Genomic DNA, 15,447 nt, shown 5'->3' with positions numbered 1-15,447 from the left:
CTGATTTTTGGCCAATTCCAAATTTGCTATTGATGCACTAACAAGTTTGCATTCAAATGATTTACGTGGAGGTTCTTCCATCCAATGGATTGCTGTGAGAGCGACTCACACATGTGCAGAGCCGGCAGGGGAAGCCCCGAAGCAGCCTCCTACCACTCAGCTTTTCAGGGCAGGAAACCTTGGGAGGGGCCTTAGGCCCCTCCCTGTACATGACATGATAGACTGAGGAGGGGAAGGTCCACTACTTTGGATTGACAGGCCACAGAGCTGGAGGGACTGTGCCTCCCTCCTGTTCTCTTCACACAAAGGTACTGGGGGGGAGGTTTAGGGGGAGCATCCAGAGGCAAAAGGGAGTGGGCATCCCTCTTGCCTTTTTTTTGGGAGGGGGAGAAGGGAGGAGGGTAGGGGATGGTTTGGGGTGGGTGGTGCCTGGTGTGGGGGGGAGTGGGCATCCCTCCTGCCAATTTTTTCTCACGCGGGGAGGGGGATCAGCAAGGTAAGAGGGAATGGGCATTCCTTGTGTCGATTTTCACTGGTACGGGGTGGGGCGGGGGTGTCATTCCCTGGCACTGGTATGTCGGGGAGGGCCGTCATCAAAACTGGTTTAGCGACGATCACTGACTTTAGTGCATCTGGCTTTTTGTGTTAAATGATTGATCTCATTATCCCACTGTACATGTCCAGCCAAGGAAGGAGTTTTATTACACTTTGCCCTGGTTTTCTTATGTTTATGATTAAGAGTTAGAAAATTATGCACATTTGAATAAATGTAACGAGATTTTCCTTACCATTAGTAGCAGATGAATCCAGACACATATGACCATTTACCAGCAGGTAGAGATAGAGAACACTGACTGACCAGGGAACTTACCATCCTATAAAGCAGAGCTCAGTTTGGTTCTCTATCTCTATCCTCTATCTTAACAGGCAGATGGATGGTCTTTCACATGCTCCTTGTTTCATCTTCAGAATTGCTCCCGTTCTGGATTTCCAAGTAAGTTGAGCATGGGGGCATTTAGGCTTTGTGTCTGCCTTTGTAAGAAGTATGCCTGATGGTGCCAAGTCCTTCCCCTATTCTCCCCTGAATCCTGCCACTTCTTTCTCCTTCCTCACAGCTATTTTGAGCAGTTCTGCTGCGGTCTTCTACTGGAGTTGGGAGTTTCTTCCTGCTACTTGGCAGGGCTGGATTCAGACATGCAGGAACTGTGATGGACTAAGGACCTTGCCATATAAGTATTTCTTTTGTGTTTTTGTCCTGTGAGGGGTGGTGCTGTGACATAGGATTGAGTGCGTCATGTTTCTCTTGTCAAGTAGGAGCCTTTTTTTACACCATTTTTAATCTCTCCTCAACCAATTAGGCCTACATTGCTGTAGGCAGTCCAGGGGATTCCCTTCTTCTTGGGACGCTTCCCCAAGGTGTTGACAGAGCAGTACTCTGTGCTCCCTGGCAAGCTTTGGGGCTGCTTTGCTTTAGTCAGTGCCTTTTCTGCATTAAAAAAGGTCAATAAAGCAGCAGTGGTGAATCTTGTTATGGGTCTGCGATCTAGCTTTGGCAGTTGCTGTAGCTCTCTTCTGGGGCTGCCCTCTTAGTGCAGCTTAGTTTGGTGCTGGGTCGGCCTTGCTCGCTTATGGGCAATGCTGTATCGTGATGCTTTAGGGTCCGCAAGCAGTGGCTTCTTCAGCAGCCTCATTTTTGTTGGCTAGATGCTATATTCCCTCTCTGGTGTCTTTTGGCTTGTCAGCCCTTCCTGCCTCAGGCTTCTTGGGGCCTTAAGGATGAATGTTGCACCTAGGGGGTGTATTCTTCAGGGGCCAGTCCTTGTTTCCTTTTCCTGTGGGCCTCTTTCTCTCCATCCTGCCCTTATAGAGAACTCTTGCTCCTCCCCAAACTGTTTTTCCTGGGGCTTCGCCAGCTGAATTCTGACTCTAGGCATGCTTACTGATCCGGGAGGGGTACAATGCCTGCCCCAGCCAGTGCTGTTTGCAGGTCCAGGTCTTGGCCACCCAGTCCTTGGAAGGTCTGATTTATGGCCAATCACTCGCTGCCCTCCTCATTCCATGTCATCAGACATGTTACTTGTGGATGCTGTCTGGCGGCCTGAGACAATACACTGTTGTTCATCAGCCAATGCCATCGTAGGCCAAATTAACATTCCTGGTTACTTTTTAGGCTCCGGAGTCCGTGAAGGAGCTGTTATGGTACTTGCTGGGATTTTCTCCATTACAGATGCAACCTCGCCCTATCCGAGTGCACCTCATCTCTAGGTCTTGGGTGCTGCTGTGTAAAGGGAATGGCTTCCTCTTAGTAGGTACAGCATCCCTATTTCATTTGCTTCTCAGGAAGCACTCCCATGTACCAGATGCTGCGCAGGTGTCAGATGGTGTTCAGGCTGCACTCTCATGTCTCTGCTGCTGTAGCTACGCTTTCTTGGCTTCTGTATGCCTGTGGTAGATGTTGCTCTGGTGTCCCCTTCATGTCTTGAATACTTTTCTGGGGGCCTCCATATGTCTTGGATGCTGCTATGGTGGCTCTCTAGTATCGGTGGTGCAGCCCTGCTCCAGTGGCTTCATCTGCCTTCTGGGGTTTTTGTCCCTTGGCTCAGACTTCTTCTAGTCTCTGGTGGTGGAGAGAGTTCATAATCTCTCTTTTGGAGCCTTCTTATGCAGCAACTCCAGATTCTTGTTCTCAGGGTCAGGGTTTGTCACCAGGATGTTGGCTGCAGGGTTTTAGGCTTTATAGTGCCAGCAGTTTTGAGTGCATTGTAGAGAGTTGTAGAGCTATGATAATATTCAAAACCCATAAAACCAAGGAACCGGTGTTTATTGATAGACTTCTCATTCCATATGAGCCGCCCAGAACCTTAAGATCTACCAGTCAACACCTATTCTTCATGCATTCATTAAAGATTAGTACTCGCCGGGCAACAACATTCTCAATAACTGCCCCCATGATTTGGAATTCTTTGCCAATTTGTATTAGAGAAGAGCAAAATCTGGATAAATTCAAAGATGCATTAAAATGTTTTCTTTTAAAACATGCCTTCAAACACTAACTTTCCTTTCTCTGCTTTTAAGATATCCAGCAATAAAGAAACTGTTCACCTTTGTTCCTATTATTTTTCCCTTCAACGTTCTCTTTCCTATACCTTATTGTTCACCCCTCTTACCTCTCGTTTAATTGTATGTCGATTCTATGTGCCTTGATCGTCTGTCTATTGTTTTAGATTTTGTCCTCCCCTTCTTATCATTGTAAATCGCCAAGAATTTTGGATAGGCGTTTAATCAAATTTTAAATAAAACTTGAGCCTTTATTGCTGTTGCATGGGTCTGTGGGCTGCAGGTTCTGTTTCCATTGTTCAGAGACTGCCAGAGGCAGTTGGCTTCTTTGGTATCTCTTTGTTGCTGCCTTTGACTCTGTCAGTGGTCTCAGTCGTCCTGTCTACATTCTGTCCACAGCCGGGAAGTCTGTTACCCTTGCTGTCCAGGGCTGTGCCCAATGTTTTCGTGGTGTTGGTCTGCTACATGCTTCCTAGAGGCTATGATCCCAGGGTTTTCTTTTATTTTGCCCTGGTCTTTCACTTCTTCAGCCAGAGCCTATATAGCTAGCAAAATCTCAGAACAGACGCTTAGCTATCTGGGCTCCTGATGAAGAAGTGAAACAGGGTACCTTGTCGAGTCCTCAAGCGTCAGCATTTTTTGCGATGTGAAGATACTGCTTATACCATAGCAGATAAGTTTTAATCAGCATGAGTTTGGGACACCATAAGGGCATAAAAAGTGGAGTTGGGCTAATACTGAATTGAATCGACTAATATTCAATTGAATTGGCACACTTTCACACATTAAAAACAGGACAGTCCTAGGATATTGTTGATCCAGCTTGGGACACCCACAAGCATGAAAGAGAGTTACAATAAGTGTGGTATCAAGCCAAAGTAACATAAGTGTTTGTTTATAAACCGCAAAATGCCTTTCGGTTCGATAATGACAATGATAAGTACTAAAGCTTAGTTATTTTATTTATTTATTTTAAAAATTTCCATACCGTTTAAAACTAAATGGTTTACATAATTTACATACATGCCTGGCACTAATGATTGAGGACTCTTAAGTTCTGTGTTCCAAGGTAGTAATATATAAGAAAGGAAGGAGATCACGAGTTTGTACAGTTTTGTGGTGTGAATCAGTGGATTGTATGTTGTTCACTTCAGAGAGTTTTCATATGTTATATAGGCTTCAATGTCGCTCTGTAAAGCCTATTTTTATATATATTGAGAAATATCTTGATCATAAACTGTCAGTTGGTTATATGGGTTAATGATTGTGAGCATGAAAAGCTCTAATTCATTGGTTAGTTATATGCATAATGATTGTAGGCAGAGTTGTCTCTACAAAACTCTACCTGGTATACAACATTGCCTGCTGTCCTGGCCTGGTCGGGCCCTGTCTGTCTGAATGTCCTGTCTAGACAGTATTGAGATAACAAACTAATGTATCTTGACACCATAAGCTGAATATTTCATCTAAGCCTCGTCTTTCAGAAGGCAGTGGCACTAAATCACTGTTGTATCTCCAGCTTTTCTCACTGTAACATTTTGCAGCTTGCGCTCTCTTCTAGCCCTTAGATAAACAGTAAAACATACAAATATTTGGTACAATTCTAGTATATATGTTGTTTGATTCAGCCCTGAATAGTTCCTCAAATACATTATTTGTATTAGGCCCAATAGTGATTTAAATTTGAATATGAATAATATAGGATTTTACTGTGCTAAATCCTACTGAAATATTTGATCTCTGATTTCAACATTGCTTCCTTTATTTGTATGTTAAAGCTCAATGCCCGGTATTCGGATAAATAATATTTTTCATTATTTGTATTCGGCCGAATAGTAAAATATGCTATTCGGTACAGCTCAAAATACTACTACTACTACTACTACTACTTATCACTTATATTGTGCTGAAAGGCGTAAGCAGTACTGTACATTTTGACATTTATAGACTGTCCCTGCTCGGAAGAGCTTGCAATCTAACTGGGACAGACAGACAGGATATATAGGGTTGGGATGCAGAATCCAAAGTGAGAGGAGTTAGGAATCGAAAGCACTCTTGAAGAGGTGGGTTTTTAACTGGGCCTTGAACACTGCCAGAGACGGAGCCCGCGTAGGGATTTGAGCAACTTGTTCCAAGTATACGGCGCAGCAAGGCAGAAATGACAAAATCTGGAGTTGTCAGTTGAAGAGAAGGGCACTAAAATCTTTGAGACTTGGCTAAACCACAAGCCAATATAAACCCAAGTTGGGTGCTATGGAGAGGACTAGGGATCTCAAGTGCTCACAGCAATAAGCCTGATATATTTTTCAAGCTAATAACCACAAAGTGAACTATCATCGGTCCCATATATTCTCCTTATTAATTGATTTCAATTTTCTCTCTCAATTTTTTTCAAATATTTTTAATATTTTCAATGTTGTAAATACTTTAAAGGTCTTATTTTATATAATGATCTTCATTTGTTAAGCGATACTCTCCCACTATAAAATATAATTATGAAGTACCAAATGTGCTTGACGACGGAAGATCTCCGTTTCGCTCATATTACATTTAGAAGAGCTTCATCAGGGAAAGCGCCAACAATAGCACTCAGTAGGCTCTAGCTCAGGGACAGCAATCTCCATGCCCTCTGCCTCACAAGGCTCTTTTAAGTCTGGAGGGCAGTTCAAGAACAACTTCTCTTGAAGGCTCTCCACAATAAGCAACGGCAAGAGGAAGGACCTATGGAATGGCAGAGCACTGAAGATCCAGACTTAACAGAGCCTTGTGAGGCAGAGGGCATGGAGATTGCTGTCCCTGAGCTAAAGCCTACTGAGTGCTATTGTTGGCGCTTTCCCTGATGAAGCTCTTCTAAATGTAATATGAGCGAAACGGAGATCTTCCGTCGTCAAGCACATTTGGTACTTCATAATTATATTTTATAGTGGGAGAGTATCGCTTAACAAATGAAGATCATTATATAAAATAAGACCTTTAAAGTATTTAAAACATTGAAAATATTTAAAATATTCAAAAAAAATTGAAATCAATTAATAAGGAGAATATATGGGACCGATGATAGTTCACTTTGTGGTTATTAGCTTGAAAAATATATCAGGCTTATTGCTGTGAGCACTTGAGATCCCTAGTACCTCTCCATAGCACCCAACTTGGGTTTATATTGACTTGTGGTTTAACCAAGTCTCAAAGATTTTAGTGTGTTTCACAAGAGTTTAAAGGATTACTAGTTGAAGAGAAGGGCACATATATGAGACTTACCAGCTGAGTGGAGCTGATGGGGGTAGAGGGGTGGGGGGGATCATAGGGGGAGATAGGAGAGATAGGAAGAAAACCAGGAGAGGAATCCCAACAAGGACAGCATATCAAGGAGTAGGTGATGATCAACACACAGTATCAAAGGTGGCAGAGAGATAAAAAAGGATGAGGATAGAATAGAGGCTTTTGGATCTGGCCATTGGAAACTTTAGTAAGGGCAGTTTCCGTGGAATGCAGCGGACGAAAGCCTGACTGAAGCAGATCCAGATTAGCATGTCATAGACACATGATTACATACTTTTGTAAACTGTACTTTACCAGAAAAATGAGCAAATAGTATTAGTTATAATACTTTCCTTCTTTAGAATGATTTTCTGTAATTCTTTCTTTTGAGTTTTGCTTCATTTTGAATTTTAATGAGGCTTTTCTCTCTAGCTACTGCTGATAAAGATCCGAGGACACCATGTTTGTCTTTTATCATTGCATCTGTAATTTTTCTAGCCTTCCCCTTCATATTAAGACTACCTGTTGGTTAACTAGAGCTCATAAAGCATATGTTTGAGAAACTGCTTGGTAGGAGGGTGAGTAAAGCAGAAAGTGCAGCAGATGTAGTCATGTGGCAGCTGTTGTTTGACACTTAGAACATAGGCCCAGATTCTATTTTTAGCTCAAAAAATCTGCGCTTAGCGCTATTCTATAAACTGCATCTGCAATTAGGCATAATTTATAGAATATGTGTAGTGTGTGGCCATTTACAATGAAAACCTGGTATAAATGTCTGTGCTAAAATTGTGCATGGATTGGATGTATTTTAGAAGTGTGCCCGACTGAGTAATGCCCTCCCATGGTCACACCCCCTTTTAAGGTGTGCATGCCATTTTATAGCATACACTTAAAGTTATGCTTGTAAATTTTAATTATCACTAATTAGTGCCAATAATTGCTTGTAATTTTGCAATTATCGGCACTGATTGGCTTGTTAACTAAGCTGCGCACACAAATCGGAATATGCACAGATTTGCATGCACAGATTTGCATGCACAACTAGTCATGGTATACAGAATCTGGGGGATAATACATAGCTGTTTGTTTTCCTATACCTCAGTTAACTGAAATATTGCTCCTTCCTCTCCCTTTTTGGAGACTTGCATATGTTTTGGTCATTAGACTTGGCAACTGTCATATGTATATAGAGCCTCTTAATAATTATAATTCTCATCTGGCAATTTTATATTGCGCCATCTGATATGATATCTTATTTACTTATTTTGTAGTGTAGTTATGACAGATTTTGAAAGTTTAGTTGGTAGGTGATGGATTGTGAAGAAATTATTTGATTCAATGGTAATTGGAAAATATAAGGAGTTTTTTTGTCTTTTCAAACTTCTGGCTGAACTATTTGAAACTTTTTTGATAGTGCTTTTCATTTGTAGACTTCACAATTAAAAGAAAGGAGGAATTCTGCTGTCACAGCATCAACTGTGAGCAGGTCAGATATCCCAATGACCTTTTGATAAAGACTTCTCTTGCTTTGTGTTGCATTCGGTTTAGTGACCTTTGGATTGTGACCTGAGAAGTGCCACATTTCGCACAGACCTTTTTCTATCCTCTTCCATAATATAGCAGAGAATTGATGGCTGCTGCAGGTGATTGCTTCATTGTCTCTTTTTTATGGCTATCAACAGCAGTGTCCAGTAGCTCTGGGCATTAGACTACTTTAGGTGTTAAGTTTTAAAATGGCATGCTGTTCCAAAACATGCATTTTGAACCGCTTCTGGAAGGATTGAGCCATGATCTTATTTTCCAGAAATAACAAAAAGACAGATCTAGTCTAATCAAGGCTCATTGAGGGGGCGCTCAGGGTCACAAATTGTACACCACACAAAGCTCGTGCAGCCTATCATAAATAATAATGTCAGGATCAAGGGTGCTCTCAGTGTGGACAGGCAGCGATAGGAGTCCAGCTCCAACACTTCACAAGTTAGGTAGAGGTAATATACCCCCACCCGCACACCATCATTGAGCACCCTGAGTGTGCTGAAAATCAAAGTGAAAATATCCACCAATCAAAAACCCACTAATCAAAAAACAGGTGAGTTAACAAATGAAACCTGAGCGACCCCTAAATGAACCCTGCCAGCCGAAACCCCAAAACAATAATCAACCGAATAATCAAAATACAAAATCAAAAAACAATGTACTTATCTGAAAAATCAAATAGCTGAAATACACAAAGAAACACGCCAGGCAAACAGGTTCTTATTTTCAGCAGAACCCCACAAAATATGTAGATATTCAGATGTACCACTAAAGCAAAATACCAGACATAGAAAGATGTTTCATGAATATAAGTTTGAAACTTAGCAGTAGCACCAGCCAGGCTTAATAGCTACTTTCCATTTTACATATAACATTCAGAATTCTTTCATCTTTAAAAAATAATAACAGTAACAAACTTGTTTGAATCGGAAAGAACTGGGCTTTGTGGCTGCAAACTTTGAAAAAGCTTCCTTAAGAAACTGAAATATTAATAAGAACAGGTTTCTAGGGGAATTTGATTCCCATTGCTCAATTTTCTTGAGGTTAATGAAGGGGAGATATATGTTCCTTTCTTTCTTTAAATATGATTGGATTCTGAATTTTTCTGAAATTCGTGCAAATGTACAGCAGCCAGGATTTATATCTTTATGACTGACATTCACAAGTTCTAAAATTGTGCTAATTCAGTCCCTTTTTGTCTATTCCATTGTGTTTGGTATGAGTGTAATTTAATAAAACACCATATATATATTCCCCATATATATTGAACTTCTATTTAAAAGGAAGGAAAACACCTTCAATCCGAACAAATCTTTCTAGTGCTTGATCAGAAACAATTATAGGTTAAGAACATAAGAATAGCCTTATTGGGTCAGACCAAAGGTCCATCAAGCCCAGTAGCCCGTTCACATGGTGGCCAGTCCAGGTCACTAGTACCTGGCCAAAACCCAAAGAGTAGCAACATTTCATGTTACTGATCCAGGGCAAGTAGTGGCTTCCCCCATGTCTTTTTCAATAACAGACTATGGACTTTTCCTCCAGGAAATTGTCCAAACCTTTCTTAAAACCAGCTACGCTATCTGCTCTTACCACAACCTCTGGCAATGCGTTCCAGAGATGAACTATTCACTGAGTGAAAAAATATTTCCTCCTATTGGTTTTAAAAGTATTTCCCAGCAACTTCATTCCCTAGTCTTTGTAATTTTTGACAGTGAAAAATCGATTCACTTGTACCCGTTCTACTCCACTCAAGATTTTGTAGACTTCAATCGTATCTCCCCTCAGCCGTCTCTTTTCCAAGCTGAAGAGCCCTAATCTTTTTAGTCTTTCCTCATACAAGAGGAGTTCCATCCCCTTTACCATCTTGGATGCTCTTCTTTGAACCTTTTCTAATGCCGCTATATCTTTCTTGAGATAAGGAGACCAGAATTGAACACAAAACTCCAGGTGAGGTCGCACCATGGAGCAATACAGAGGCATCTGGCATGGGAGTGGGCCTTCGGTGGCAGGAGGGAGTGGGCATCCCTCTTACCATTTTTGCTGCTGCGGGAGGGGGGGTATCGGATATCAGTTTGTTCGAGGAGGGGGGACATCCAGGAGGGCCATCATCGGCAGGGGGGTGGTTTTTTTTTAAAAATGGGGCCAATATTGTGCATCTGTGCCCATTAGAAAAAGAGCTAAACTATGGTTAGACAGGTAAGCAACTGGTCTTGACCAGTCACTTTTTTGGATCACTAAAAGCAATCAGTTTTCTTTGTGCATCAGGAAGCCATGTTAGAGCATCAATCGCTCTATTAGATTACGGTTCATTGAGCGCAAGACTTCATCGCGCCACAGGAAAACCTTCTTTTAAAGGGGTGTTGGTGGGGAACCCCACACTTTACTTAATAGTGATCGCGCTGGCGTTGGGGAGGAGTTTGGGGGGTTGTAACCCTACATTATATTGGAAACTGAACTTTTTCCCTATTTTTTAGGGAAAAAGTTAAGTTTTCAGTATAATAGTGTGAGTTACACCCCCCCACACACACACCTCCTGTCGGAGCCCTTTAAAAGAAGGTTTTCCTGCGGCGCGATGAAGTCTTGCACTCAATTGTCAGTGCTCATTTATTGGCGCGCCTTTATCCTCGCGCGCTTTTGTCCCGTCACCCTAGATTACATAGTATTTCAATATTAATGAGCCTATTTGCATGGTCAGATTGGAGAATGAGCGATCATGCAGAAAACCTTGTGGTGAGCTGTTTTCTGCATAGGATCAGCAAATGTGATCATTGCTAAAGCTATCAAAATAGGTGTTGCGACAATTGCTGGCTTTAGTGCATTTGGGCCTCAGTGAGTACAGCATTCCCCACCCCTACTTCCTCCTATTTCCTTACTCATGTATTTGCCTCCCCCCTTCCTATTATTTCTCTTTCCTGTTCAAGTATTGTAGTTTGTTTCTTTTTTAATTTTTTATTCTGATTTTCTAATTATTATTATAAACCACTGTTGCTTGTTTGCAGTAGATCAAGAAATTAAATAAATATATACTATATATAGATATATATATCTACACTGTATATATGAGAGATACGTGGAGGGGCATAATCGAAAGGAACATCTAAGTCCATTTTCGTCTAAGTCGCAAGTCATCCAAGTAAAAAAAAAAAACAGCCTAGGACACATTTTCGAAAAATACGTCCAAATTTTTTTCATTTTTAAAATCTTCTAAGTATATGTCCTGCCAATTTGATCGTCCAAGTTGCTAAATCATCCATCTTTATACCACATTTTTGTCCAACTTTTCGTCCAAGTCAAAAACGCTCGAACAAGCCCTATTGGACGTGGTTGGGGTCTGCAAAGTGATGGACTGAACACCCAGACATGGCACCTAAATAGTGGGGTACCTTACAGGGCACTGCTGTGAACTTCACAAAAAGGGTGCCATGTCTTCATCTCACTACAGCTCCCTTATAGGTCATGGTGAGCCCCCTAAACCACCTCCAGAATCCCCTAGACCCACTTATCTACCACCCCAATAGCCCTTATGGCTGCAGGAGCCACTTATATGCCAGTACAAAAAGGTTTTAGGGGTGTATAGGGATATTGTTTCAATATCAATGCAGTGATTACAGGGGCTTATGGGCATGGGTCCACCTCTCTATGGGTCCCTAACCCACCCCTAAGACGGTTTAAGATGCCTCTATGCAGCACGACTAGGCTTTCCTATGCCAGGCTGCAAGGTGATGATGTTCTGGAGGCACAATTTTCAAGTTGGGATTAATATTTTTAGGGGGGGTGGTCGGTGATCAGTGAGGTAGTGTGTGGGATCTGTATTATGTGTTTGCAGTGCTTATCTGGTCACTTTAGGTGGGTTTTTGTGACTTAGACCATGTTTTAAATGGTCTAAGTCACAACGTCCAAATTCCGTCGATCCTGTGCTATATAACTTTCAGTTATATACATGCAGTAAGACGGCCCATATCCCATCCAACTCCCGTTCTCGACACGCCTCCTGAAACACCTCGTTTAGCTATGGGCGTTTAGAAATATGTCCAAAACCCGTTTTTATTATCAGCATTTGGACGTATTTTGACAATGTTCGTCCAAGTGCCAACTTAGGCCGGTTTTTGGACGTTTTTCTCTTTCGATTATGAGCCCCATAGCCTATAGTTTCTCAAATATTTCCTACCTTCTTATGTTTACTAAGGTATAATGAAACATTTTAGAATTAGTTATGTAATCTTAAGGGGAGAGAGAGCATAAAGGAGGACAAGTGGAATTATCTTTTTGGAGTTTAGTTGAATGTCATGTTTGATCAAAATGGAGAAACAATTTTCTATACAAATTATATCAATTAATGTAGAAAATTGAAAAAAGCAACATGATAGTTATGTATATCCGTATAAATAAATGAGATTTTTCTCATGTTTATCAATAAAAAAGCTTAAAAAGAAAAAAGGACAAAATATGATTCCCAGTTGAAAAGTGGGGTGAAAAATGAGGGTATTTTACTCCTATTTTAATTGTATTACTATGTACATTCATTGGGAATCAAGAAGATAGATGGCAACCCTCTCAAAAATTTACTTATCAACCCAAAAAGGCTGACTGAGCCTTGATTTTGCTCCATGTAAGCAGATGTTCTGATTTCCCTACAAAAAATAAGGCTACAACTCTGTGCATGGAATGGGGCAAACCACAAGCAAACTGTATGGATCCAATTCCGTAATCACAGAAATAATAAAAGCCAAACACTTTGCTAAGAAATAAAGCCCTTGCTGTAGTCAGATGACCATCTATCTTCTTGACCATCTGACTACAGCAGGGACTTTTATTTCTTAGCAAAGTGTTTGGCTTTTATTAATTCTGTGATTACTGTATTTGTATTTTATATTAATAAACTACACCATTTAACTCTTGGAAGTCTAGGAATTGGTTCCACACAGTTTGTTTGTGGACATTTGTACTTTTGTGGTACCTAGGTCCATTGCTGTGGGAGTTTGGACCTTCCTTGTGACGTTGACCACCCCACAGTGTCATCTGTTCCCTGGAATGGGGCAAAGCCAGGACTGAATCAATCTTTTTGGGTTAACTTGGGTGGAGTGACTCTCTGCTTTCCACAGAACTATACTGTTTGAAGATGTTGCTACTCTGATTTGAATTGTGATTTTTATTTTTCTTCTGCATAGTAATTTTTGTACATTTTCTATTCAAGTTAAGGGAGAAGATAGTGATGCCCTCAGCATAAATGCAGATGCTTTCGATAGCGATATAGAAGGCATAGAGCATGAAGAGGGAATTCAAGACATGTCTGAAACTGCAGTCAAAAGCAAAACAGGACAAGGTGATGACCTGCAAATGGACATTGATAAAAGTGTGAATGAAATACTGGGGTTGGAAGAACCCAGTCCAGAGGAGCCTAAGCCTGCCCCCATCATTCCTACTCCTCCTCCGGAAGATATCCAGCCATCAGCACAGCAGCTGGAGCTTCTAGAGCTTGAGATGAGAGCTCGGGCTATTAAAGCCCTAATGAAAGCTGGTGATGGGAAAAAAATAAGCCCTTAAGTTATTTCCTTTTACTCTTTTTAAATATAAATGCATACATTTGTTTTGAAGGTTGTAATGGCAGGTCTGTATAAGTTTCATTTGAATTTCATATGGCATTCCTCATTCAGCCCCTTTTTCTCTGAAATGACTTCTGGCATAAAAAAAGCTATGTGAGGTTGATTTCACATTACAGTGGATTGTTATCTATGCTATATTAAATGAATCAACAGCCACCCAGCATATGCATAACACACAGATGCCAAAATTCTGAAACCTTTAAGACAGTGATTCCCAAACTGGGGGTCAGGACCCAAATGAAGTTGCATTATCAGTAGAAGGGGGTCTTAGAAATAGAGTTGTTCCCTTTTTCTCTTTACTCTCCCCTGTACCCTATGCCCAGTAGTAGCAATTGGGATTTGACCTGTGAGTTAGTGAAAGTTCATAGGCCCTGTGCCCCTCTGCTGTGTCGGCTTCCAGTTAGTCTGGGATCTGTGAGTACACACACACAAGACCCTGTGCTGAATGGTACTACTACTACCCCCTTTGCTGCAGTTTGCTTATAAATAGAGGGAACAGAAAGTGAATGAGAGAGAGGAAGGGAAAGATTTTCTCTTTTTGGTTTTATCATCTGGGGTCACATTGATTTAAGCATTAAAATGGAGTCATGCTGAATAAAAGTTTGAGAAACACTGCTTTAAAGAGAATATGACTCCCTTAGACGTCTTGAATTTCAAAGAAGACCTCTTTTTTCCTTTACCTTTTTTTTTTAAATAAATTTTAATTTATTTGATGTAACATTTATATCTTTTTTTTAACCTATTAAAACTATACCCCTCGCAAAAATTCATAATTGTTTGCAGATGATGATGATGATCTCTGTGCATTAAAAACAATGCTGAAAACAGGTTGACAATTGCTTTGTACTCTATTCAATGACCACAACAATGGGGCAATTTTCAGAGTAAGGTGTTTTTCTTTTTAACATGCGAAGTTGTTAGGTGCCTCCTTTAGAGCCTTTCTAGAACAGGGGTGTCAAAGTCCCTCCTCGAGGGCCGCAATCCAGTCGGGTTTTCAGGATTTCCCCAATGAATATGCATGAGATCTATTTGCATGCACTACTTTCATTGTATGCTAATAGATCTCATGCAAATTCATTGGGGAAATTCTGGAAACCCGACTGGATTTTGGCCCTCAAGAAGGGACTTCAACACCCCTGTTCTAGAGGCATCTAGGGAACAGTTTGTGATGCACTATATATATATATATATATATATTTATTTATAGTCTGAATCTATACAGCATGATATAAATTAAAATATTTGTTTCTCATTGAAGCCCTTATTTTTGTCCTTATGTAATTTTTAGGTAGTGTAGCAGTTGTTTTTAGTAAATAAATAGCAAGGTTATGGATATGTTCAAACTAGTAACATTGGCATTCACATTGCTTGCAACACTCATACTCCAAATTTAACTTAAATTAACACCCAACAACTTTTATTATGGATAAATAATTCTGGCTGCAGCTTTATTTAGCAACAATGCAATAACATTAACCATGAATGTAAATAAATGCAACTTTCCCCAAGCAGTCTTCCCAAACCCATATCAGCTAGTTGGTAACGACCTAGCTCACAGCCCCCCAACTGCATACTGTTTTCTTAACATTGATTCAACCCTTGCCCCCTTCCCAATGAGACCTGTGGTGGTGTCACACACAAGTATCTGCCATTCCATCAATCCCCGTTACAAATCCCTAGCCCATCATTGACCGCCTGTAAATAAACCCATTTCCCACTCAGCTGCGACAACCGCCCTCCCCACCCCATCCCAGAAACAGGGAATACCGAATAATACCACCAACATCCTAGGCCCTAACCTCAAACTGTCCACAAAACTTCTAAACCATCTACGGGACAGGGTGGGAGGGCAAATTAATTATTTTTTCTCACTCCCTTCCCTCTCCTTTTACTACCCTGTCACCAATAACCTATCCACCCTATCCTCCCTTTAATTCCCTGACTGAATTCGGATTTCTCACAGCCAAGCTCCCGACGAATACTCAACCAATCT

At 40.9% G+C, this 15,447-nt stretch overlaps 1 protein-coding gene across 4 annotated transcripts in view; it reads left to right on the top strand.

Annotated features, from left to right (window-relative positions):
* CAAP1 (caspase activity and apoptosis inhibitor 1) overlaps window positions 1-14,281 on the top strand; it is a 142,909-nt gene extending 128,628 nt beyond the window's left edge. For all 4 annotated transcript variants that reach the window (XM_033919288.1, XM_033919314.1, XM_033919295.1 and 1 more), the window contains exon 7: window positions 13,046-14,281. In XM_033919288.1, the coding sequence (XP_033775179.1) occupies window positions 13,046-13,395 (350 nt within the window). In that variant the 3' untranslated portion in view covers window positions 13,396-14,281. The remainder of the gene's footprint in view (window positions 1-13,045) is intronic.
* The last annotated feature ends 1,166 nt before the right edge of the window (window positions 14,282-15,447 follow it).

The sequence above is a fragment of the Geotrypetes seraphini genome, chromosome 1 (assembly GCF_902459505.1).
Source record: "Geotrypetes seraphini chromosome 1, aGeoSer1.1, whole genome shotgun sequence".
Classification (NCBI taxonomy): domain Eukaryota; kingdom Metazoa; phylum Chordata; class Amphibia; order Gymnophiona; family Dermophiidae; genus Geotrypetes; species Geotrypetes seraphini.
This window is presented reverse-complemented; position numbering and strand designations above follow the sequence as displayed.